Source organism: Cebidichthys violaceus, unplaced genomic scaffold (genome assembly GCF_023349555.1).
Source record: "Cebidichthys violaceus isolate CVI_PGR_0920_01 unplaced genomic scaffold, fCebVio1.0.p SCAF_28, whole genome shotgun sequence".
NCBI classification, from domain to species: Eukaryota; Metazoa; Chordata; class Actinopteri; order Perciformes; family Stichaeidae; genus Cebidichthys; species Cebidichthys violaceus.
Window position 1 is genome coordinate 3,829,365 of NW_027176461.1, and position 27,357 is coordinate 3,856,721.

The 27,357-nt window shown below is 45.5% G+C and overlaps 1 protein-coding gene across 1 annotated transcript in view; it reads left to right on the forward strand.

The window, feature by feature from the left end:
• The first annotated feature begins 213 nt into the window (after positions 1 to 213).
• Positions 214 to 27,357, forward strand: part of LOC137880238 (AT-rich interactive domain-containing protein 1B-like) — a 44,898-nt gene continuing 17,754 nt past the window's right edge. Inside the window, exons 1-2 of the mRNA XM_068721468.1 lie at positions 214 to 1,786; positions 25,902 to 26,112. Coding sequence (XP_068577569.1) covers positions 506 to 1,786; positions 25,902 to 26,112 — 1,492 coding nt within the window. The 5' untranslated portion in view covers positions 214 to 505. The remainder of the gene's footprint in view (positions 1,787 to 25,901; positions 26,113 to 27,357) is intronic.

The window sequence follows — 27,357 nt, forward strand, 5'->3', positions numbered from 1 at the left end:
AAATGTATCCCGTGTGAAAATGCTGCCGCCATAAATGCATTTTGTTTTTTTTTGTTTTTTTCAAAGCAACGTAAAACACAGAAACATCCGAATGCGGCGTCTGTAGCGATTCGCTACTCCAGTCCGGATTTTCCATGTGAGGCGCGCCAGAGCCCTGGAGGTGGATAAGCTTGTAGAGCCCGCTCTCTCTCATGCCATGCTGGGCCACAAGGGCTCCGGGAGACGCTGCTACATATTACCGAGAACCGGGATGGAGGAGAGGCGGAGGGGGGAAGGAAAAAAAAGTTTCGTTTAAACCTGGCAGAGCAACTTTCAACATGAAGCCTCACTGACGGAACACATTTCACCACAGCAACACCGGCGCAAGAACAAAGCTTGCTTTTCCACTGAATATATTTTTTTTTTCTCCTCACTGCTTGCGCTTTTCCGTCCCTCTCGTGTTATTCTCTGCGTGCACGGCTGGTCGGGGCTCGCTGTCACTGCGCGCTGAGATGTTGGAGTGACCATGGCTGCGCAAGTTGCATCGGCTCCGACCAGAACTAATAACAAAAATAAGAAATTATCCAGCGGTTTGGGTCCGGAGCTCAATTCGGGGAAATTGGGAGGAGGAGGAGGAGGAGGGACCGTACAGCGGACTGGACCTATGCTGGTTGCCGGAGATGGGACTCTGAATAATGTAGACCATCACCGCCGAAACGAGCTCAACATGGTTCATTCAACTTCCACGACTCACAACGCTTCGGACGGCCACGAGAAGGATGGGAATAACCTCACGTCCGCCTCGGCTTCGACTAATTCAACCACTTCCTCGATGGAAACGGGTTTGATCGCGAACCACAAGCTGAAATGTGTGGGGAGCGGAGATCCCCCTCAGTCTCAGCCGCCGCCGCAGCAGCAGCAGCAGCAGCAGCAGCAGCAGCCGCCGCCGCCGCAATTCGGCCAATTTGCGCCACATCAGCAGCGGCAGATCCAAAGTAACAACACCGCCAATAACAACGGCCAGGGGCCCCGTGTGGACAGGGCTATGGAGCACCAACACCACGGCGGCAAAGAGAACCTGTTGGGGGGCCAGGGGGAACCACAGCAGCAGCACATGCCAGGAAAAGGTGAGGGGGAGCTCACCTGTAAACCCGCGGAGAGGATGATGGGCACCAGGTATGAACACTCTAACTTGGGGCCAACTAGTAACAACTCTGAGTTTAATAACAACTATTACACTTCGAGGCCCTGTTATGAGCAACATGGCGGACAGCAGCAGCAGAGCACTGGGATGGGGATAACGCACTCCTCGGCACATAACAGCATGGAGAACTCCCACGAAGCAGGGTACCACAACAGCCAGTACAATCAGTACCCGGCGTACCGGGCGGGCTACGGCGGCGGGGCCTACGGGATGATGGGCCCCTCTGGGTGCCGGCAACCTGGGAACATGATGATGGGCAGCAACTCCTCGGCGAGCCACGGCAAGTCTCCCCTGGCTGCGGCTTCGGGTGGCTTTCAGAGGTTCCCAGGACAAACTCAGCAGCAGCAGCAGCAGCAGCATCCGTCAGGGGCCACCCCGACACTCAACCAACTGCTGACGTCCCCGAGCCCCATGATGCGGGGCTATGGCGGTGCATATCAAGACTACAGCGGCCCCACGGCGCAACAGCAGGCCGGCATGGGCCTGGGGAAAGACGTGGGCCCCCAGTATGGAGCCGGCTCGGCCCACGGCTGGGGAGGGCAGCAAAGAAACCCCCATTCAATGAGTCCGGGCAACGGAGGGCAAGGCCTCAGCAGGACACAGGTGAGTTTAGGAAACTTCTCAGTCAGCCGGTGTGCATCGGTGAACTTGGGGTCTCATCGCTGGTGTGACACTCATTATGTTTGCATTGTTACCAGGTGTGTGTGTGTGTGTGTGTGTGTGTGTGTGTGTCTCGGTCAAGGGCCATCATGTGTGGACGAGAATGTTGGAGGTTGTAAGAGAATAAGGGCCTTTACGAAAATTACCTATATATTTTTTGTTAAGGTGCTTTAATGTGCGTAATTCCGACTTGTGTAATTGTGTTAAGTATTAGACTTGCACGAGCTTTAACGCGACAGAATATCGGAATAAAACCTTAAAGTAAAAATGCATTTCTATAAAAATGATCCTGACTTATTAGGCTATTTATTGAGCCTATACCATAATTGATACGCTAAATCAGATGCCGTGCTTCTATCCTCACATTTCTATAGGTCACACTCTCTATACTATTTAATTTTTTTCCGGGAGATTAAAAAGCAACATTCACTCTGTCGACGTGGTGTCAGACACGTTGCGAAACGCCCTGTTTAGGACGTGCTGTGTTCAAGGCGCTCGTCGAACAAAGTAGCAAAAATATCCCTATAGAAAATGTATATGAACGAGCATTCTGAATGACAACGTTATGTAATTCTCATTTCTTCATTTTCTCAACCGAAAATCAAAAGGACACCGCGGGCGTGCGGAGGACCGTCTGTGCCTCTCCGCGCGCTCCGCCAGCGAGCATGGAGCGCTTCTGTGCGCCTCGTTTATTCTCACGCAGCCCGGGATTTGAATAGTGGAGGTAAACTGGCTAAAAGCTCGCCGTACTCCCAGCTCACAGTTGACACTCAGTCTGCCATCTGATTGGCTCCCTGTGGCCCCGCTGGGCAGACTGCACTCAGAAAAAAAACCAGGAGGATTCTTGCAGGGATCCTTTAGTGATGCTGCATTTAAGTCTTATGGGAATACTCCAGACTTGGGGGCCGTCCAACACAATAATTGAACCTTTATGAAGGTTTAGGCTGCTCCAGATAATTATTCTCATAATTTGTTCACACTGAAAAGACGTACAAAAACACTGCAATGTCAACTTAAAAGAAAAAAAAGGAACTAGTTCATGTGTCCTCATGTGGACTTATACTCTTCAATTTCTTGTAATATGTTGAGGACTGTGCAGTTTTGTTTGTTCTATTTGATATGAATGTATCTTTTCAAACTCAATTTGGAGAAATTGTCCTACGCACAAATCGTACTCATGTGATTTTAATACATTATAAAATCCTTTGTGCATTGATAATTTGAAGTATAAGGACAAACTCTTTTTCTGGAAACACACAACCACAGCTTTACACAACAACCCCTGCAAGCTCACTTCTGTTGGCCACTGCTGCAGCTCGTGGTTGAATGCCTTGCTCGAGGGCACCTCAGTGGTAACATCTGAGGGAGGGAAGAAAGTGTTACTAATTATTCAAGTATTCCTCCCTCTGTCTTTGGGCACTGCACTCAAGGATCCCTGGGTGTCCCTAAACCCTGCGCTGAAACACTGATGTGTCCGTAGCGTGCAGACCTGCAGCCAGTGGAGGGAGTCACTGCCAGCTCACAACTCTGCCCTCAAACAACGCAGCGTTTCTCCAGACATTACAGACATTATTCTGCGCTTGTTTTTGATACACTAAATTATTCGTACTGCTGGATGGCACATCTGGACGACTGGAGGGTGAGGTGGTTGAGCATGGCTTGTACTGTCTGCCTCTCGCAAAACAAAAGAAGTTCATTAGCCTACATTGTTTCAATCAAAGGCAATTTGGGTTGGCTGCTGGGGAAATTAAGTAAATGTTTTAGCGTGGGAGGGTCTGCAGCGGTATTGATTGTATCAAATTATGCACTTATAAAATGGTCACTAGAAACCTCAGTAATATATATCACTCCTCACTAATTATTGTTTTTGTGCAGATTGGATATTAAGAACATATATGTGTGTATATACATATGTATATATGTGTATATACACATATATACATATGTATATATGTGTATATACACATGTATGTATGTATGTATGTGTATATACATATATGTATGTATGTATGTATGTATGTATGTATATATATGTATGTATATATGTATGTATATATATATGTATATATATATGTATGTATATATATATATGTATATATGTATGTATGTATATATGTATGTATGTATATATGTATGTGTATATATATATATATATATATATATACACAGTATATGTATGTGTATATATGTATGTGTATATCTATGTATGTGTATATATGTGTGTTTACATGTAAATATATATATATATATATATATGTGTGTATATATATATGTTTACATATAAATGTATATATGTATATGTATACAGGTATATATATATATGTTTACATGCAAATGTATATATGTATGTATATATGTATGTGTTTGTATATATATACTATATCTCAAAGACACGTAAGTGAAAGTCAGATAGTATATCAGTCACAGCATTCAGTTATAAGAGTTATATTCTATACTACCTTCTTCATATTCCGGTTGTTTGTGCTTATAAATCCAACAAACCAGACCCCTAAAAAAAGAACTTACATTTAACATTATATACAGCCAATGTTTTTTTGTTTTTTCAGTTTCCCACTTCAGGAGTAAGTGCATGTGGGACTCTGTTTTTTTTCTTGACTCTACCAACATTTCAGCAGCAGTATATTCACGCTACAAAAGCCCTATGTTTAATTCATATTTGGAACGGCGGCGCTGCTCTCCTGTGCGCTGACAGGCTGTGTGAGAAAAGGCGAGCGGTGTAGTGCATAATACTGCCTCCAAATTGGCCTCGTGATATGACTGCGCTTCACTTCAGAGTGCTTTTGGTCGGAGCACACCTCTGTCACCTGTTGGCACAGTTTCCCCTCTTTCAAATTCAATTTCCCTCCCCACCGCCTCACTTCAGGAGCAAGCTGTGAGCGAAACGAGTGCACCTCATTTACACCGCTGTCTCCCCCCCTCACACTCACTTGTCTGGCCACTCACCGAAATGAAGACAGAGCCCCACCACTGTGTGCCGTGTTGTGTGATGTGTATGTGCACACACACACACACACACACACACACACGTCAGAGATACGTGACATATGTTATTTAGAGGTGTGTGTTGAGCCTGCTCTCTCACCAAAATGACATTGTCCTAGTTTTTCAAATTACCGTGGCCTACTTGATTGAGGAATATCAGAACGATGTTCAGTGTTCAGTTTGTGACCTTCTGCCTGTGTGCGTGTCTGATGGTTTGTCCACTTATCAGCTGCTTTAAATCCCGGCCGTCGCTGCTCAATGTCTGTTTGTTTTTTTCCTCGCTTATGTGCGGCATGCACCTATAATATATCAGCATACGTGCAATCCTAATGACTGAGGCTGACGTCGTAAATGAAACGGCCGATTCTGTCTCAACCTATATGTGTAACAAGGATGTGTCTGTTATCCACTAATCAGTACACACACACGGAACAATAAAAGTAATTAGCAGATAATAACGAGGGCCTAGCAAGTTGGAAATAGTGTTGTTGCTTAGATAATTGCAGCAACGACTCATTTCAAATCTGACCTAATAAAACAAAAATGAATGGATATCTACAGTTTCCACTAATTTGTCACTATTATGCTCAGTGTTTTGCCTTTGTTTATTTTTTTAGAATTGCAATCAAAGCTCAGTAGTTATGCATATCAAAGACTAGACCCACTCCCATCCTTGGTAATGTGCTTACCTTGAAATGATTCCTGCTCGCAGTGCTCTCCAGTGCATACTGTTTACATTTCTCTCTTATGAATTATTAGTGTGATACGAACAAAGACTTTATAATAGGAGCAATGCATCAATGTCACATTGTATTATGCGGCTATCTCAGGGAGCCTTGTGCATAGTGATGGGCCTGACTGTGGCTGCTGGAATTTAATTTATGGTACATGTTCTGCATCGGACGGACGGCCCATAGAGTCTGGTCAGGAAATGGACACGCAGGTGTGCGTGTGTGTTTAGATTTAGACTGTGTGTGTGTGTGTGTGTGTGTGTGTGTGTGTGTGCAGAAGGCTAATGCCCCATAGTCAGCACTAAGCAGTCCAACTTCAACCCCGCCCCCTCTCACAATGTCTCGCTCTCTCCCTCCATCTCTGGCTCTGTGATCCTTGCCATCAGTCGTCTGTTTATGTTGGTTTGTTTACATCTCTGTCTTGGCTAGCCAGCGCAGTGCTGATTAGCAACACTAGAGTGAAATTTTAATTTGCTCTGTTGCGTCCGATAAGAGCCCCGTGCAGCGTTTTTCATCTTCCTTGGATGAAACACAGAGCCTGCTTAGGTAATTGGCAGACCGGGGTTATCCCCGGTCTGCATGCGGTTTCCACAAAACGCCAATTAATTCAGATTTTTAGAAATAATATGAATTTAAAAAGCAGACTGTCCAGTTGAATCACTGGACAGAAGCTCATGTATTATTAGCTAGCTTAATAAAACAATTGTATTTTGTATTTTTTTTCCCCTGGTCTGACTTTGCACTCGTCCCCTGGAGTTAAAGGTTGATGTGTAAACGCCCTGAAGGAAGGATTTAATTACCGCGAGCGAGCGATGATTTGGTGTCAGCTGTTTCTCAGCGTTGCCTTATCTGAACCGCCGGTGTCAGGAGGGAGCTGAAAAATCTAAACCAAAGCAATTTTGCTGAAGAAAGTTAATTGTGCATATGGGAGAATTTGACTTTTCCATATGAATGAAGAAGTGCAAGGCTTTTTGGATTTGATTTGATTGTCATTTGAATTTAATTTCTCGACCTTGTTTAATCTGAATCAGCAATGGTGGTTTTCTACCATGTAAGAAAACTATAGGCGTCCTTTGGCATTCTGGGATTCGTAGGATTTATCACAGGTCTGGCATGGGTTAGATACAGTGCCCAACAGATATCTCAAATAGCCTAATGGCTATCACAGCAAACACACTTCAAGTTACTGTTGACTCTCTTTCTATCGTCTGTCAGCTGAGTTGAAGTGAATAAATAATTCTTTTCCCACACAGTTACAGCCACCTGCAGGAGTGACGCCTTCAACAATGTCATATTATTTGTTATTGTTCTTTAGTGCCGGATCCGCAGCCTGAACACTGAAACAAAGACAATCTTGACAGTTTTATAATGATTTTATAATGATGACATTTTCTGGCTGAAAAAAAAATTAGCTTTTGTAATTATTTGTCCAACCAATGCATTCCTGTTGATAAATATCACCGTTTTTTTTTTTTTTTCATAAAAAGTAAAAATCTGAATTGTGTTTCAGTTTCAGATCTTTTTTTTTTGTGATACAGCATTGAAGCTTTAATCTGTCATTCCTATTTCAATATGTCACGATATGCACAATATGTCCTCGCATTGATACGTAGCTGCTGTCGTCTCTTTGTAAGCACAGAGAGTACAGGAAGGCCAGGGATGCAGAAATGTGGGCGATGTTAGACGGGAGTCACATGGAGGGCTGCTGACTTCTGAGGAATGGGCCTGGCTGAGTTCACAGAGAAAGAGGGAGATTCAGTATCTGAACTCTGGAAAATGTCAGCATAGTTGAAATCCCCTCCCTCCGGATCACACCCTGCTTCAGCCTTGTGAATGTTGCGATGAAGAAGAGGTATTTACGATTTGTTGGCCTCACACACACAAATATATTGGGTTTCCTCCCTTCAGAAGTCTGTGTTTATGTGTGTGTGTGTGTGTGTGTGTGTGTGTGTGTGTGTGTGTGTGTGTGTGTGTGTGTGGCTGGCAAGGTGCCAGGTCTCATGGTAGAAGGTGCTGTAGTGGCACCCAAACCCCCCCCCACCCCCACCCCTCCACCCTGACCTTCACATATGCTAATTAGCCACGTGGAGCTGCTGAAAGGAAGGACTCTTTTGCTCTTTCGCTCTCTTTCTTTCTCTCTTCCATTCCTCTCTTTCTTTCTTCCTCTCTCTTTCTTTCTATCTCCCGGGTTATTTTTCTCAGTAAATGTATATCACTTAACTACGTATATATCCTTACTAAACAGATGGTGCTCGATGCGGAACAGTTTGTAGCCATTTCTTTTTGTTCTTCCTGTGTTTTCTCTATAAATACGGTCCCTCCTCTTTGTCTGCCTCGTGTCCCTGGCTTTCAGAAGCTAACTAGGTGTCCCAAGGGAGCAGCAGTCAGTTCCAAGGTATTTAGACAGCAAGCACATCCTATCGAATATTTATACACTATAGTGAACAGATCTGTGGGTCACTACTGAGGAAACTGCAGCCTCCACTTCCCTTCTCGCCTCTCTGGACCAACAGAAGAGGAAATGGGGAACCGTGTGGGTCCGTCCCTCCAGAAATTAGGAATTTTGGGATTGCAGCAATTAATGCAAATTCAAATAGCTAGCAAGACATTTTTAAGATTTACATAATAAAACTAATTGTCTGATGTTTTAGCTGGAAAAAACGAAAAGAGAGAGGAGGATAATTTGTAATCGTGGGAGGTTTTTTATTCGTATGTAGAAGATTTTTGGTGCACATTAGTTTCCATTGAAAATGTATCGCGTTAGAATCTGCTTAAAACAAAATGATCACATTTCATGTGTTGACATATAGAAGCACGTGTGTAATCCATATAGTGTGTGTGTGTGTGTGTGTGTGTGTGTGTGTGTGTGTGTGTGTGTGTGTGTGTGTATATGAACGTCCAACTGCCACCATCTTCTCCTCCTACCAGCCTATGAGAAAATCATAATCATCATCACCATCACCATCATCTGTCACTTTACACATCAAAGCCTCTCTGTTTCTAGAGCGTAGACTCCAGTCACATGTCTTGCTGTTTGGTTTGAGTTGATTCTAATCAGCGCTGGCACAGTGGGACCATTTGCTCAGCTAAAAGAAGGGAGAAAAAAAAAAAAAAAAAGAATACAACCAAACAGCACCAGCAAGGCGCTGTCTGTCGTCTGTGAAGCACAGAGAGACAAAAATAGAAAAGCGATGGGACACGCACGACGCACCGAGTTTGTGTTGATGGGTTTTGTCTGTTTCTTTGGGTCGTTTCTCTTTTGAGTTCCACTTTCTTTTCTTTCTTTTTTTTGCCCTTTTCTGTCACGCGCACATACGTAAACATATACTTATGTGTGTGTTTCTCTCTGTTGTCTGTGTTGACTGGTCCACCATGTATTCTCCCAGACACAACACATTCCTTTCATCTTTTTTCTTTTTTTACCAAGATTGTCCATTGCAGCTTACTGTGTGTGTGTGTTTGTGTGTGTGTGTGTGTGTGTGTGTGTGTGTGTGTGTGTGTGTGTGTATTGGTGATTTATAGACACCGGTCACAACAGGACACTTGTGGTCACTCCTGGCTGAACGCTACCTGATTTAGATCAATTTTATCTCAGCAATTTAGGAGCCAACCTCACACCACATCCTCCTCCAAGCATACACACAGTGGACACAAACACACACACACACACACACACACACACACACACACACACACACACACATGGGTATTAATCATTGGATATATTGTGTGTGTGTGTGTGTGTGTGTGGGAGAAGAGCTTAGGATAGAAATGTGGTTATAACGTGTTGCAGTGGGTGTGGAGTACAGATATTTAGCCTTGGTGTTCCTCTCATTTTCCTCCATTACACACACCTCTGTGATATGGCCAGACTTGTGTTCTACATTCCAGACACTCCTCTGACACAAACCGGATGGACTGGATTAGATATTGACAATGCAAGTGAACTTTATTTTGAAGTTTAAATGTCTTATTTCTTTAAGGTGTTCATTCCTCCAAAGGACATCAATACGGTTGGCAAGAGCAGATGGTTGCTGTTCGCGGTTAATCTCCCTGTGCAACTGAGTGTGTGTGAGTGTGTGTGTGTGTGTGTCTCCCTACTCAATGAACATCCATAGTTACTGTTGGCTAAACATGCAAAGGTTACTGTAATGTCAGACACATGCCAGAGGGGAGTGTGGAATACCACATTAACATAATCCATAGACAACTGTCCCATTTACAAACATTGCCATGCAGGGCTGATCGCCGCGGCGCTGCAGGAGCACATGACTGCGCCTGCTTCCGCCACGCTGCTTGAGACTGAATGGCGGGTTCGACAACACAATGGCGGATAGACTTTTTCCAAGGAAAATAGCTGGTTGTCAGATTTTGGCATGACGCGTCGGGACAAATCATGATGCTTGAACCTGAAACATTCCTCTGCTCTACCCCAGGCAGAGGCTGACAGCTTACATTGCTCACACAGTTACACAATGTGAAGGAAGTGTTGTCTAGTCTGACCTGCTGGCTCCCCCCCCGGTGCATGTGTCAACAGTTTGTTGTGTACTGTGAGAACTTCTAATAAGTCAGTGGATAGAGAGGCTTGATTTAGGAAAAGAAATCATATTAGAATCAGTCTAAAGTCTTAACACATTCACTCCAGTTAGTCTGGGAATATGGGAATAGCTTTCCTGGGCCTTTTATGATCTAAATATACACTATTTTGCACTAAGTGTACTTATATTTATTGTTTTTCTTTTGGCAATAAGGGCCCATTTTTTCAGCAGTAACCTGCCTTATTCCAGAAATCACCACTTAAATGACTACAAAGCAGCAATTGGACTAATATTTAAAGCAATTCAGTGTTAATGAGATGTTTTTATGGTAGTTGAGGAGGCCAACGTGTTGCCCTCTCACCCGCTGGGGCTGGCGTCTGCGCTGACGGTCGGAATGATTGTTTTGATAATTATGTGTGCAAAAGCCGGAGAAGAGGCTCTTAATGCATTTTGAAAAATAATTTTTTATATTTACAGCTCGGTTTGACTGTGCGAGTCTGCGCTTTCAGCGTTGTTTTGAGGGGTCCATTGTCTTCACTCGCATAACGGGCATTTTAATTAGTCTGTCTTTGGAAACTCCCTGTGTTGTGGTTTGCGTTGGACACTGCAGACTCCCACAGCTCCTAAACATTTCTCAACTTTTTTAATTTTTTACACATTCGCTACGTTATAAAGCAGAGTCATATGTGGAAACAATTTCCGATTTTCTTTTTTCATCTGTGTTTTCAAGCATACACCAACTCTTCATCTCTCTCGACTGTTCCCTCGCTCCTCGTCTCTTTTCGTCACAGTTGTTTCCAACTCTCCGGCTCTCTGTCTTTTGGACGCTAGTTGTGGGTGACCTTGCCTGGTGACTACAGTGCCTACTCATTAAGTAGTAAAGATGAATGGTTCCATTATAGCCGGGGTAAAAAAAAACCCGAGTGGGGCCAATTAGTGGTAATTAACAGCGGAGAGGGCGAGGTGCTCTGGAGGGCACCCTGACCCGGACTCTGGAGGGGGCAGAGGGGAGCAAGGGGCGTGTGTGTGTGTGTGTGTGTGTGTGTGTGTGTGTGTGTGTGTGTGTGTGTGTGTGTGTGTGTGTGTGTGTGTGTGTGGGGAGGAGGTCTAGGTATATGTGGAAAAACTGTGTATTAGGAAAGGTGATTATTGGTGTGTGTATCGATTGAAAGGTGTATTTGTGTGTGTGTGTGTGTGTGTGTGGGGTTGAGTATAGACGTGTGTAAACAAATGTAAATAGGCAGGGCTTAAGTGTGTGTAACCAGTGTGATGGGAGTGAGTACTGGGTTTGTGGGTGTTCATGTATGTATGTGTGTGTGTGTGTGTGTGTGTGTGTGTGTGTGTGTGTGTGTGTGTGTGTGTGTGGTATGTACATTGTAAGGCAAAGCTGAAGGTGTAAAGACTTGCAGGCACTTCTGCTTGCTGACTGATGGAGAAATCATTGGGGTATTCGGCCCGTTTGAGCATTCAGAGGTGACGGAGGTCAACAGCCGGCAACACCTCTCTTTGACTTCTGACCTCTGATGTGATGTCACCCCCCCCCCCCCCCGGCAGCCCTTTGGTGCGGCCGGGGAGCTTGTTAGGCAAAGGCCTGAGAATTAAAAGGCCCTGAAATGCCAAGCCAATATACCATCAGCGCTAATGAACATTTTGTGATGATTTTTTTTGTCCTTAATTGGGGATTTTTTTTTGTGCTGATCTGCAGTATTTTAGCATCTCGGCATCAAGGAGAAATTCAAGGTTGTTCACCGGGAGACTCTCTTACTCTCCCTTTGTCTCTCTTTCTCTTCCTCAGCGGCTGCGCTTGATTTATTCAACCCGCCTACCTCCCGTTTTTTTATCAGTTCTTGGTCTGAAATTGTCACAGCCGTGTAATCCTTTGGGTGCCACTAGCTGGTAGACTCACACATGAGCATGCACTCAGAGAGATATGTGTGTGTGTGTGTGTGTGTGTGTGTGTGTGTGTGTGTGTGTGTGTGTAATGGTGTCAGCGGTGGGGTGTCTAAACAGTAGGCAGCGTTGGGTCTTGTGTCCAACATGGTAATCCTTGCAAGTCAATAAAGCGATGTTCAATATACCGGGGCACAAGGCTGTGTTGTCACTTTAACAGACATGCTAGAATTGGCAGTTAGTGAGAGAGAGCATTTGTAGAGGCTGGAGATTTTTTTAAGGTATTTTGCAAAGTGCCTGCAAAGTGCTGCTTTCAGGGCCCCTGAAATTGCAATTCCTGGTAAATGGATGGTTTGAGGAGTATACAATGTATTAGAAGTCAATTGTGCATGGGAGGGCCTATTTTCCATATCGCTAGTCGAACAAGTGAGTCACTGTGTGTGTGTGTGTGTGTGTGTGTGTGTGTGTGTGTGTGTGTGTGTGTAGCTGTTGCATCTCTGCCTTCGTGGCACACAAACACATTCAGACTGCACATGTCCCCGCTCCACCTAGCCCCCTGTTGCTCCGGCGTCTCTCGGCTCCGTCATGTGCAGGTTTGTCTGCATGGTGGGGTTAAGGAGGGGGAGGGGGGAGGGGGGGTCTACTGTGAGGGCCGGGACGTACATCAGAAACCATTACCCATAATGGCCTCTTTCCCCCACACCCCGCGTATCCATTCCCTTTGCCTCTTCTGACATTTATTTTATGACTGCTTACATATCAAATATTTAAATAAACAGAATCGGGGGCTCCGGCTGAGGTTTGCCCGGGGGTGACAAGGGGGAGGTTGCGGCGGAGGGAGAAAGGGGATGGATGATGACATTCATTTCCGAAACGAGGAAAGAAAAAAGAAGAAAAAAAAATCCGGGTTGGGTGGAGGGGTGCTAGCGGTGAAGGGTGGGAGGAGAAGCAGCAGCAGCGGTGGAGACGAAGGGGGAGAGAAAAACGCTTCGCTTGGCTCCAATCAAAGCAGGCAGCGTGTTTTGTTCGCGTACGCCGGGCCGCAGCGGTGACGGACGTCCGTGGATGCGAGAATGATGTGCACGGGTGAGAGTGTTAACGTGCGCGTGCACTTTGTCGCGGGGGCTCATCCGTCAGCGTTTCCTGGGGACTATGGAGGACGTGGAAGAAAGGGCCTCGTGACTCGTAAAGAAGCAGCCCGACCGTACTGAAGCAATATCAATTGAGAGGAGATCAGAGCACGACGCAAATTAACAAAGGGGAGAAAGAAAAAAACAACAACAACGCGAAAAGAAACAAAGTGTAACACAGCAATGAAGGGAGGTAGAAAAAGAAAGGACAGAGGGAGGGAATGAAGGTGAGGATTATGAAGATTTATCTCTTCTCTCTTTTCCTCAGGAGAGGAAGATGGAGAGAAGGGCGGGCGAAGAGTGTGAAGGGGAGAGGTAGAGAAGGAAGGGGATAAAGAGAAGGGTGTACAGATATATATGTAGAGAGACAGAGTGGTCCTGGGGTGCAGGCGGCCAGTCTTGTGCTGGCTGGCGTCGGTGGGAGGCCCATTACTGTCAGGCTAATCTTGAAATAATTAATTGCGAAGTCGACGCTTTTAAAGAGTATTGTAATTGAATCCTAAATTAGGCTTGGGAAAGGGGACGCGTCCTGCTTTGCTGCAAGTCTGTTCCCATTCTCCAGTCATGTACACACACACACACACACACACACACACACATACACACACATAGACACAACGGTGGGTCGTGCGCGGAGGCGGGCAGAAGAAGGAAAAAAAAAAAGAAAAAAAAAGACAACAGGCGAAGGAAATGCTAATGAAATGCATATTTGGGGAGAAAGGGGCCATCTATAATTTAGCTGTGCTCTTTGAATGTGAATGATGTGTGTGCAAGCGCTGTGATTTATTTTTGTTGTGCAGAAGGATAATTCTGTCAGAGTAGGCTTTTATTCTTGTAAACAAATGTGGGGAAAAGAGCAGAATAAAAGTGGAGTAATAAAGTAAACAGAATGGTATGAATACATTTAGCTACTGGCATGAATAATTTGTATAGGGGATGGAGGGGTTTGATGAAAGAGAGATGACAGATATGAGAGCTGTGATATGAGATTTTGAGTTGGCCTCCGATTCACGATTTTCTGGCACTTGTTTTCATTTTTTATTTGTGATTTTCTTTGTTTTTCCCCCTCGTGGATTAGTGCTGTGTATCTCCTTTCCCACATCCGCACAAGCCTAGCCTTCACACACACACACACACACACACACACACACACACACACACACACACACACACACACACAGACACACCCAACATGCACCTTATAACCCCTCAAGTCCTCCAAGGCCCTTTTGCACTAGCCTCCGCACTGAAGCTCTGCTTAAAATGAGCAGCTCAATGTGCTTTCACTTACACACACTGCTGCCCACATGGCTCCTCCTGAATGACCCCTGCAAAACTATAAGCAATAGAACTTTCTGGATCAAAGCTCCGGGAAAAGGGTCTGCCCTCCATAAACGTCGGCCCGCTCCATAACTCTGGCAGGAGCCGGGGAAGAAAGATGGCACATGGTGCAAGGTCACAGAGACAATAATGGAAACTAGGCAGTCAACAGATGCCTTTTGTAAAAGCTAAAAAAGTAGAAAAAAAACCGCAATGATAATGTGCAGGATAGTTTTAGGCCTTTACTTCAAAAACACATTTAGTGTTTACTGTCACAGTAATTGCAGTGCTACCCCTAGGTTAACTGCTTTGGGGCGTCAGATGGGCCAATTAAACATTTATGCTACTACCTACCACCAACCACCACACCAACTTCCGTTCTCAAATGTAACACTTTAAAGTTTCTTTAATGTAGAACTAACTTTTTTACCCGTTACTTCTCCTAATATTTATCAGTAACTTTTTGAAATCCACATGAATCCGTCTGCACAGCTTCAAATCAGATCAATCGGGGAAAAAAAAGAACACACACTCACTCAACACATAACACACTAGCATGATGTCAATTCCAGCAAACGTCACCGCTAAGAATGAGGGCAAAACGGTTTTAACCGAATATTCTCTGGTTTAGCTCAGCTAAAAACACCAAATCAGCACGCTGCGTGTCGTATACTACCGAGCCTGTTTGTAACCGGTACAACCATAAGGCTGTATATAAGAAGTGGACGTCGTCATCGTGACCCGTGGCTTGTGGTCTGTTGTTATGAAGCCTAGAGTTCAGCGCTTTGTCAGGCTTTTGGCAATCGGTGAATGGAAGTGACCATATTTGGAATGCGAAGGAGTGACGCCGAATCCGGCTCTGGTAGCGGCCTGTCAATCACAGTAGGCCCGCCCTAATGCAGACTCTGCTTTATGGTCTATTTGACTCTAAAAGGGAACATAATCTACTAAATGAACTTTGCGCCGTATTGAAGAAGACAAGCGATATGAACTGGTATTTAAATCAAGTGAGAAGTCGGGTCATTTTCTCATAGACTTCTATACAATCTGACTTGTTTTTTTATAACCGGAGGAGTTGCCCCCTGCTGGCCAGTAGAGAGAATGCAAGTTTTTAGTCGTTTCCGCATCGGCTTCACTCGTCAGAACCGGAGGTTGCCGCCTGCCGACGGCGTCATCGTCTCCTCAGCGGCCTCTCCTCTGCTCCGCTCTGTGTGCACAAGCCCCGTGGAGAAGACCCGCACCGCACTCGGTTAAATACCAGTGGCAAGGATGTTTATGATCTTGTGAAATGTTGGCAGAATGAATACAACGAAACATCTATATTATAAACACCTGTTTTTTTTTTGTAAGGGGGATTTGCTTAATTTGACAATGTATGTGTTCATATAACTAATTGCTTCAGATATTTGCTCAGTTAGAGATTCCTGGATTAAGTATAGAGGGGAGTTGCTGTCAGATGCTGTCTTTTGTATTTCCTGTTATGCTACACTCTGCCTCCACATCACACGAAAACCAGTCAAACCGCTCCGCCAACATGTTGGCCCTTGCTGCTGCTCACTCCAATGCACTGCATTAGCTGTATTGTCATCTGTATTAACATCCTTGTCAGAAATGAAATACAATGAAATTCTTCAGCTCTGGCACAAGAATCTGGCGGCATCTGTATGAAAAATCAAACGTTCCTCATGCTGTTTTCCAAATGTTTGAAACCTATTCAACTCCTATTTGGTCCAGATCTGACAGCTATAAACTTGGCTCAGAACATCCCATTTTCTCCTGGCTGGCTGGGATGAATAACAGCAGAGCGGACAATATTGTGGTCTAGCTGAGCATGGCTGACTCTTCTGTGTCTGTGATCCCTCTATCAATAAGGAACACAGGCCTGTCAGAAGGCCTGCCAACTGTCTGGCTGTCCACGCAGCCTGCTCTCTACGCAACATCTGGACACAGATGGTACGCACTGATCACACACTCACACACACAAAATACTTATGCACATGTTTTCCTGATACTGGCAGACATTCATAGACACACTGTGCATTTAGAGTTGGTTAATATACTGATGTGTGCGACTGTGTGTGTGTGTGTGTGTGTGTGTGTGTGTGTGTGTGTGTGTGTGTGTGTGTGTGTGTCCATACATCCACACGTTCATATCCACAAACATAGTTAACTCACTTATTGTTTTCAAAATCCGCCGCGTAGGTGAATGCATATAATAAATACTCACGTACACACAGACACGCCACAGAATCAGACGCGTGGTGAAGTGTGTGTGTGTGTGTGTGTGTGTGTTGCAGCAAAAGGATCTGTGGCCTCTCCCGGGAAATATGTGCATCCCTTTAATATGTCTGGCCTTTAATAAAAACCTGAACATAGGTCGGTCAAAGTTCAGTGTGTGTAACAACTCATGATCAGGGTTCTTATTCAGGCCGTACGTTTCTATGGGTCTGCTCCAGTTAGGATACAGCGTGTGCTTGCACTGTTACTAAATGCTGGATTTTAGCTATGGTTTTGATTTTCTTTTCTCACTATAGTGAAAATATATGAGGCTGATGGATGCTAAACAGGAGCTATACGTCGTCGCAATCATTTTCGGCGTGATCGTGTCTAATTAAGGCCCTTTTTAAAAGCAAAATATCACTTGATTTTCTCAGTCATATGTTATTTATATGCCTCTGACACATTCAGTCCACCATCAACATAGCTGCCCTGGGGCATTGTAATAATGGGAGGGAATGGTGGAGTTAAGTGTGAGTCAGAAGTGTGTATGTGCAGTCAGGCTCCCACAAGGCTCTCTCATTGATCGACCCAGCTCCCCCACCTCATGTTCCCGGCCAGCTTCGGTGATTGATTCCCAGTCCAGGGCCCTGGAGATCGGAGGCCTGGCCCGGGCTCCCAGAGCCTGGGGCCTCCTGAAGGGTGACCTGAAGGGGCTGCGGGGAGGGGGGGGGGGGAGGGGAGCCTATTTCCAGGGCCCCTAACCCAGGTCAAGGAGCCCATTTCTAGGGAAGCCTTCACAGCGGGGTGGAAGAGTGGAGGCTCACATTCATTATATGAGAAAATGAAGGCCACGTCGTCTACTGCTGCTGTTGCTGCTGCTGCTGCTGCTGCTGCTGTGACTATTATATTGAGGTGGGGGGTGGAGTGTGTGTTTGAGTGTATGTATGCAAGAGGTGAAGAGATATTGGTGTGTAGGGGTTAGGGGGGAGCAAACACTACCTTAACATGCTATTACACAATGTGTCAAAACCACACACACACACACATTGTTCTATTACCACTGAAAACTGGAATACATTTTCTGGTTCCACTTACACAGTTCAAGCCTCCAACCTGCTGTGTTTCCCATTCACACTGCACCTCGCCGCCCCCGCGTGCGTCAACAAGCCCCTCTCCGTGTCACTTTACGACGGTAAAGTGACATAAAGTAAAGCGGAGGGAGAAAATAAAAATAAAAAATGATTTGAAAATCAATTTTTTTCTAATTAACTTTGTAAATTTCCCGCTGAGCTATCAGACGTGGGGGCCTGGCGTGTCGTGCCGAGTCCGATAATGAAATCAATTTGGTTCAAATTGTTTCAGGTGACTTTTAATGAGTATCTAATATCCGCCTGAGGAAGGAAGGTCAGGATATCTGTTTGTTATTTCTGTTTTTGTTTTTTAAGTGATGGATCACCCGCAGGTGACACACGGATGGTTTCACCCTGGAGGGCTGGGCAGTGCTCCAAAACAAACAGCCTGAATGTAAATCCTTGTTTTTGGTGGGGAGCCTCTTTAACCGCACCACGGGTATGACCTAGTTTGACAACTTGCTTTTTATAGAAATAGCATTTTTACTATTTATTAATTCCTCGATGAAAGACTTGTTGGAATCCTACACCTGTGTTTCAGGATCGGCCAACAAAATCAAGGAGGAGAAGAGCTAAATAACAGGGACGGGGGGGGGGGGGGGGGGGGGCCTTATTGTGGTCTTGCTTTGGTTGGAGCTTTCGCATTCATAATTTACTCTGCTCCCTCTCCCTCAATGGCCGGCCTCCCAGCCTGAGGAGCTCGTTAAGCTTTGCCTTACAGGGAAGACTAATGGATGGCAGAGAAAGCCCCCTCAGGACCCTTTAGCATCGTTTCTGTTGGTCTGCTCGCTTAGTATTCACTTATGTATTTTCACCCTACTCTGAGCACAATATCATGAATAACCATTGCTAATTCATAAACACACTTGGCGATACGGGACCTCGTTCATAATTATCCAAGCTGTAGAAACGCAGTTCCTCTCCAATACCATTCCATTAGCAAATGTGGTGATTTCCTTGAATAAGGGGGAAATCTAGCCTGCATATTTAATAACCGCATTTCGGCTCGGCGCCGGGAGACGTGGGAAGCAAAAGGGCAGCACATTTACTCAAATAGCCTGTTCTCCCTCTTTGGGGCAGATGGAGTTATTGTTATTTTTCCTCCCTCCTGCCCCCTTTTTTTCCTTCTTCTTTCTTTCATTTGGTTGTGTAACAGCGTCTCTCCGTGGGGTTCTGCAGGCTGGGGAAGTTAGAGAGGAGAGCATTCCTCTCGTTCCACCACGGCCTTTAGATGAAACGGGCCGTTTCAGTGTTCCCTCCACTGTCCCAGGGTCACGGCAGACAGGAAACGCACAGGGCCGAGAGACAAAAAAAAAAAAAGGCTGGTAATGCATGTAGCAAGGCTCACCCTCCTTCACATCAGAAAACCATTCTATGAAAATAGGCAAGCGGCGCCGTCCCTATTTCCTGAAAGCATTTAATTTGCATTGGTTTCAAAGCAATAGTTGTACTGCCGGTCTTACCTAGAGGCTTTTCAAGTGATTTTCTACCCAGCGAGAAACTTTTTCTAGGAGAAACGCTGCTGATTTGAAGCAAAGTTTGTCAGATGATTTAAAAACACATGCTCAGCACATGAAAAAAAAACTATGAATGTGTTAGAAGAGAACGAATGAGAATTTTTGTTCCCTGACCAGACTTGAAAAACACTAAAATATGTTGCTTAGAAAAAGCCTTTTCTCTACCTAGAACCTGTGCAGGTTTGTCTTTTTTTATACTTTGTTATATCGGGGAAATTCCCTCATGGAAAACTGCTTCCTGGCAGGAGATTTGACTGAAATTTGTGGTCTGTGTTCTTCCACACGTGCTTCTTCCTCTACTGTATGTAGACGATTGCATTTCGTTTGTTATCGTTCTCTAATGGCGTGTCGCAGGCATGTCAGCCGCGTCTCGTTTTGTCATTGAGGGTTTTTCTCTCTCTCTCTCTCTCTCTCTCTCTCTCTCTCTCTCTCTCTGTCCCTGCCGCTTCTTTAGCTCTTAGTCTTGGCGAGGGAAAAGGGCTCCGGTGACCCTGCGACCCCAATCTCACTTGAGACAGATGAAGCAGCCTCTCTCCTTCTCCTGCACCCTTTCCTCCCTCCCCTTCTCCCCTCTCCTCTCTCTTCCATCCCCCTCCTCCCCTCACTTAATGACGTCTTTGTGCCGGCCGTGACGAACCGAACGCTCGGGAACTTTGCCTCATGCACACGGGAGGAGGGGGTTGGAAGGGGTGTTTGTGTGTCTCTGAGCACCCTGACGTGTGTGTGTGTGTGTGTGTGTGTGTGTGTGTGTGTGTGTGTGTGTGTGTGTGTGTGTGTGTGTGGTGTAAATATTGGTGTCAATCGCAGAGGGCACACCGATCAACGGCTCCGACGAGGACGCAGGAGAGTGAGCAATTATGTGCGTCGCGCCAGACACAAAAGCACGCTGGTCGGCCGCATAACAACATCCTCTCATCTGGCTTCTCTCTGTCTGCCTTTCTTTCTCAACGCACATCATCATTGCCAAAACGTACAGTGTGTACGCGTGCACCCCCCCGTCCCCCCCGTCCCCCCCGTCCCCCCGTCCCCCGTCCCCCCCGTCTCCTTTACGGCTGTCGTTCCCTGCACCTCTCCTCTGATAATTTGAATGCATCTCTTTGCTAGCCAGCCTTCATGCCTAGCCGCCCGTGCCGTCCAGGCATAGTGGGCCGAGGAAAAGGCAATTTGGCTCTGTCCAGCTCCCCGCGGACCGGCGCTGCTCTTCACTCTGTCATTCGTTACCAGACTTTTTGCTAACAAGGCGCGCGTGCTCAGATGCACGACGAGATTGTGTTTTCAAGACATAATTTACTGAATTTGGTCGTCAGAGCACACAGCTCGGCTCCACTACGATGCTTACACGATAAGTTCTGTTTTTCAGGATGGGGGGGGGGGTAACTTGATAGGAAAGATCTGTCAGGGCTAAGTGCTGCTGTGTTATTGTCGGCGTTTAGTATTGAGTTAACTTGCTTGAATCCTGCCAGTGAAATGAAGTGATGGGCCGATACTAAAGAGTGATCTATTCCTCACGGAGGCCGGGGAGGGAGGAGTTAACAGCGCGCTGCTCCTCTCCTCTCCGCTTGATGACATCAGTATTGTCTCTGCATCCATGAAATTAATTTTTCTAATCTTAGTCAGCAGGAGCGGGGGAATTTGCACACATTAATATGGAACTCGATCTGTACTCGCCCACTGCTGCAGTCTCTCTTCTCCTCTTTCTCGCTCCCCCCCCCCCTCTCCTCCTCTCCCATCTTTTTCTCTTTCAACCCTTTTCCATTCTGCAACAGTAGGCCCAGATGCAGAGGGGTTTTCAAGCCCGGAGCTTTCTTCAGGAGGCCGAGGCATCGCCGGGCCCCGTCGTGTAATAGGAATTGCAGAGTGCTCTGCTGCATGGTATAAATAAAACACATAAAAGACGAGGCTGGTTGTCCCGGCAGACCACCCAGCTCTGGCTGCAGCATGTTGACTCTCCAGAGACGGACGCGGCACAGAGCATAAAGAGGATCCGTTGATAATAATTATCCTTATTTGTTTCTCCTCACATAATGCACACGGGCTAAAATGGTTTCATTACACAGGTATAAAAGCCGGCATTCAGCATTAGTCCTTCCAAGAAAAAGAGAAGATAATCAATACCAAAAAGGCATCTCGGGGCTAATTTTCATACATAATCAGGTTTGATGCGTTTCTCTATGGTTATATTCAGAACCATTTTCACATGGCACTAATTTGCGTCAGTGCCAAATAGTTTTTTTTTTTTAATATAATAGGTGAAGGATATAATTCCTGCTATTTTTGCACAGCACATCAGACTGAACACTCGGGAGTATCGAAGCTACGATGAGCTTTAGAGCCCCGATACTCGCTGTAGCTGTTCGGGCCTGAGATGTCTCTTTTTTTAGGAACCCGTGCCGATCCAACGAGAAAAAAATCTGTTGTTCCAGACAGCGTTAAACCACCAGGTGATTTAACGGATCATAATAGTTCACTGAACTGCTCTTTCGAGGTTCAAACTATTTCTGAAGTAGCCGCCGCTCAATAAAGCAGCTTGTAGTCCATAAAGAACATATGAAGGAACATCTTTTATTACAGTGTTGCTTGTATGAAGACCGTTTCTTGAGTCAGAAAAGAAACTCAGTGGATTTTAGTGGAAATACTAAAGGCTGAAACGTAGCAGCACTGATCTCACTGTATTGTTACTACTCCTGCTAAGTGGGTGAGGCTGTCCCTGCCACTGTTTCCTCTGTGTGTTGTAAATAACTGAAACGAGGGGCCGATGCAGACAGGTGATGATTTGGTCATCTGGTGTGAAGGACAAGGGTAGCAATAGCCACAGGGACACAGTGTGTAAGAGTGTGTGTGTGCATGTGTGTGTGTGTGTGTGTGTGTGTGTGTGTCAGCCCGATTGGAACACGTTCATTCACCACGGCCGATAAATCAGAAGATTTTTAAAAAGAATTCCCGCTTTCAAAATGCAATTGGAATAATAACCATTTACCAATATTGTTTTATGTTTGTTTGATCCCAGTGTGCGTCTCATAATCCACATATCCAAGCCTTTTGTGTCGAGCATTTTGTCTCTTTCTGATTAACAACTTAGCACATTAAAGCGAGAAAAAATACAATCATTTTTTGCAACATAAAAATGTTGTCGATTGAGCTCGGAAAAGCAATTTAGCAGGTTTCACCCCACAGTAATTTCACCCATGTTCTGTTTTAATGGCTTTGTTTTGCAAAAAAAAAAAAAAAAAAAAAAAAAAGCTCACAAAAGTCAGTGCTGGAGAGGAGTTCATAAATTGAATTTTAAATTTAGCAGTTGAATTACTATTGTCTCCCATGCCTCCTCCCTCTCCTCCATTGAATGGCATACCCAGATGAACAAAAGTGAAAAAACACAATTTGAAGAGAATAAAAAAAACAATTTCTGCGTATTCCTCTAGTTTTTTATCTGCTGTCCCTTCTGGCGCAAACACGATTCACTACGTGTCATATTCATAATTTTTTTTTTCCTAAGTACAGCATTTCTCTGAGGGTAGAAAAAAAAATAATCTTTCAATTTGTCAAGAATTGTTGTCATTTTCTTTTTTTATGCCTGGTGGGTGTGAGGGAAATGGTGGGCATATCTCTAGGAAAAGGCTGCAGTGGGCTGAAATCTCATTTAGTGGAACTTGTCATGAGAGCAGATATGAGGCTCCACTTGGGGAGGCGGAGGAGGAATACGCAATTTTTTTTTTTGCCTCAGTGGACCAGGTGTGGATAATGCCATGTGTGGAAGATGGACCAATGTATTAGATAGCTTTATATCATTTTATTGTGGCTGTTTATTTGAGAATTTCCCACAAGAGTGGGTGAAGGATGAGAGAGATCAACAGTGAGAGCCAGTGCAGGATTCTGCTAATACACCTTTCTGTGCGTGCGCACGTGTGTGTGTGTGTGTGTGTGTGTGTGTGTGTGTGTGTGTGTGTGTGTGTGTGTGGGTGTGTGTGTGTGTATTTAATCCAGCGTCCACTTCTCGGCTCCCCAAAACTCTGAAGTTATTTTCTGTGACCAGTGTCTTTTTAAAGGGGCAGCAGTTAAGGTTTTTTTTCATAAGCTGTGTGTTATACACTTGGGCAGCCGGTGTGAGGGGATTTACTTGTGTTGCGCTCAGCATTTTTGGCAAACGGAGGACCTCTCGAGATGGGATTTGGGAACTGGATGGAGCTGGGGAGGAGGGGGGGGGGGGGGTATGTGTCCCATATCATGGGTGGCACAGTGCCCTGGATTTTCAAAAACTGGAGAGCGTCGCCCTTTCGCTGCAGATATTGCTTAGTGGACCTGTGCGTGTGTGCGTGTGCGTGTGTGTCTGGCTTGCGGCGTGTTCTGAGAGTACAGGCATTTAGCAGGTCATGTGTTGCACTCGGCTCTAGAGAAAACACCATCACTTGCTACATTAGAAGCGTCATGACCAGAGTCAGTTTAAACTCTTAAACAAATCTCTCCTTTGATATTCAGTTGGTTTAAGTATAATGCTCAGCTCAGCTCAGATGCACTAAAGGTCTACATCTATTTCCAGTTGCAGCCTGAATTAAGTTATTAGATCGCTCTCGCTGCTGCTCAGTCAGGCTCTTCATCGTCTTACTGAGCGATAAGGAGCCGGGACAAATAATACGATGATTCGGGATCGTTTCTTCCCAAAAAAAAGAGAAAAAAATCCAATAAGGAACAAATTTAGCTTCTTTGAACTTGAAGTTCATCCATCAGTATTTCACAAATACAAATGATTTTTCCATCAAAAACATTCAGAACCACAATGGCTCATAGCTTTAATTATTCCCTAATGTGCTTTACTCTAGTGCTGGCGATCATTTTGTCAAATGAGACACTTTTCATTTTAGATCAGTACCGCTGGCACTCTGTGACTTTTTGCTTCGGCAACGTAGGGAACGCTTTACTTATTAGTAGTTTCAAACATGAAGGAGGACAAAGTGAAGAGTATAGTATGTGAGCTGGACCACAAAGTGAACACACACGTAGCGAAAAAAAGGATTTCTAAATCTTTGTGATGCAGACCTTTGCAAGGGTAACCCCTTCTGCTCACACTCACCCACATACCTCCACGCTGTGAAGCAACTTTTACACACCGCAGAGTACTCATTCCTCTCTCTCTCTCTCTCTCTCTCTTTCTCTCTCTTTCTCCCTCTCTCTCCCTACCATAACACACGCTCTCTCTCTTTTTCCTCCGCACTCTGTGAAATAGTCCAATGTACTCCACGCACATGCCTCAGTAGACAAAACCACTTTAAAGCCGGAGCGCCGTAACCGTCCGCACGTAACCTGCTGAATAAAGTGCTGCCATCCCCTGACATGTCTTCTTGATATTAGCCTGGCAATATGAGGCAACAGCAATTTCTCCTCCGCACTAGACGAGGTGATATTGAGTTGGGAAGAGGAGGAGGGAATCTGAGGAGGGGAGGAGGTGGTGGTGGAGGAGGGAGGAGGGAGGAGGGGGGGAGTTATTTGGAGATGAGAGAGGAGAAGTGAAAGTGTGTGTGAGTGTGTGTGTGTGTGTGTGTGTGTGTGTGTGTGTGTGTGTGTGTAAGAAACAGTAGGAACAAAATGTCATAAATCACACATGATCCTGCACGGCGGAGACAAAAGGGAGAAGGCATGAGAGGGAGAGAGGGAAGATAGAAGAAGTCCACATTATCTGCCAGCAGACAGACAAACACGCCGCTACGGGTGACGGATTAGCATTAGCCTGGCGCACTGTACCGGAATTTTCCAACGGCTCACTGAGACCCCATAGAACCTCTGAAAAGGCTCTGAAATACTTACAACGGAATAAATCGCCGTTGACACCCTCTCTTTCTTCTCTTTGATTTTGTTTCGGTGTGTTTAAGGAGCTAGCTCCCGAGGTGTAGCTTTGGAGAGCAGGTACTTTGACTGCTTCACTGCCCCGAATTCCCTCCTGGGATTCAAACCTGCAAACTTGATATGCCTCGTCACAACTGTAACGCAGTGTTTGAGTCTCTGCCAGACTCTCGACCCTCACCCGTTTCTTCCTATTTGAATTCAGATAGAGCGTAAAACTCAAATGTAGTTATCGGTGTTTCTGCCAAACAAGCGAGCGAGAGGGAGCGCTGTACGCCGATTACTGGCACTGCTGGGCTGTGGTTGTGGGAACGAGGCCATAGAGTTTTTATTGCTATTGCTTCCCATCACTTTAAACAACATTTACAACACTTTCAAACCCCTTTCAGACATTAAAACACAGAGACAATCTTTAGGTTTTAATTAAATCATTACATGTTGGCCCTCCTCCAGCAAAGTTTGCTCTTGATAGCTATGCAATAAGCGTCTTTGCTTACTTACTTCTAGTTGTAGTTCTTTAGGACCTGTAGACATTCATTTAAGGCTTCCACTTGCTGTGCAATTATAAGATAAATCAATGGTGCCTGTGGGTTGGAGCGTGTGCACTAAGTGGACTTAGTTTGCGTGAATTCGTTAGCTCTCAGCCAATCACAATGCACCGTCGTGAATGAACCTAAGATATTAGCCAGGAAAGAAATGCTGACGACATAGCAATAGCATTAATCCCTCTTTGTTTCCCCTCTGCAGGTGTCCTCCATGGACTTCATGGCTAATGAAGCGCTCGCAGCTGTACGGCATGGCCAACAATCCTTACTCCACCCCACAGCCGAGCCGGGGGGGGCGGGCCCTTACCCTCCTAGCCAGCCATACACATCACCTCCTCCACACAGATATCCAATGAGCATGCAGGGGAGGGGCCAAATGGGCATGGGCGGGGATGCAGTATCCTCAACAGCAGGTATGTCAACAAAACCCAAAACACCACGTCTTTTTTTCCCGGCCCCCTCACACCTGCAGTGCTGATCCTGATATTGTAGCTGGTATTTCGAAGCCGTATTACTGCGGGACATGGTGAACAGTTCTCCACCGGTTCCCCCCCCCCCCCCCCCCCCCCCCCCCCCCCCCCCCCCCCCCCCCCCCCACCCCCCCCCGAAGGCTTGGCATGTTCAATTTGAGAAGCAGCCTAAAATACCAGGCAGAACATCTCACACCCTGGCATGTGGTGGTGTCACTCCCGTTCATCACTCAGTTCCCCCATTAGAGTCCCACTGGAGCTGGATGGGTTTGATGCTGTGTACGTGTGCTTTGTGAGCGCGTTCATTCTTCATGCTTGTTTGACGGAGCGCTTGAATGCTTGATTATATATTTCTGTATGCTTCTGTACTGTATGTGTGGTGTGCGCATGCTTGTTTGATTTTTTTTTTTTTTTTTGTTGTGTGTGTGTACGTCTCTTTAATTGTGTGTTTGTGGAACGCTCTCTGTGTTGTAAACATAGATCGCGGCACAGCCCAGCCCACGTCACAGTCGCTCTGTGCGACGCAATGGCCCTGTGTTGGAAACAATAGGGCTTCTGTCTGCTTTATTGAGTCCTAAGTGAATCTCATTTGGATTGGATGTGTGTGTGTGTGTGTGTCGTGTGTGTGTGTGTGTGTGTGTGTGTGTGTTGGTGGAAGGAGAAATACAGAGGAAGTATGTGTGTGCTAAATATATGCGTTTGCGTTGATCATGATATGGGGTGTCCCAATTTTTCTGGCAGAAAGCAAACTTCTTCTGTGTGTTTGTGTGACATTCTAGTTCCATCAGTGTGGTTTGTATTGAAACAGCACTGCTGAGCCGCACAGCGAGAGGAGGGGGGGGGGGAGTGTCCCCTGCTGTCACTGCCTGCTATATTTAGTCAGTCTGGTCTGTTGAGCTGGACTTGGACACCTCTTATTGGGGCGAGCAAGCTTCCTCACATAGCAAGACCAGAGAGAGAGAGAGAGACAGAGAGAGAAGGAGGGAAACAGATGGACTGATAGACAGCCTTCCTACATTGTCTTAAAATATGTGCATACATGCAGTAGCAGAGAAAATTGGTGTGAAGTGTATTTACAGTATATTCACATAGACTCGCCTGCAATTTTCACGTATGCGATAAAGATTTATATTTAGTATTTAAAAAACAACAACATGAGGTTGGAGACGACATTAACTATTAGGTACA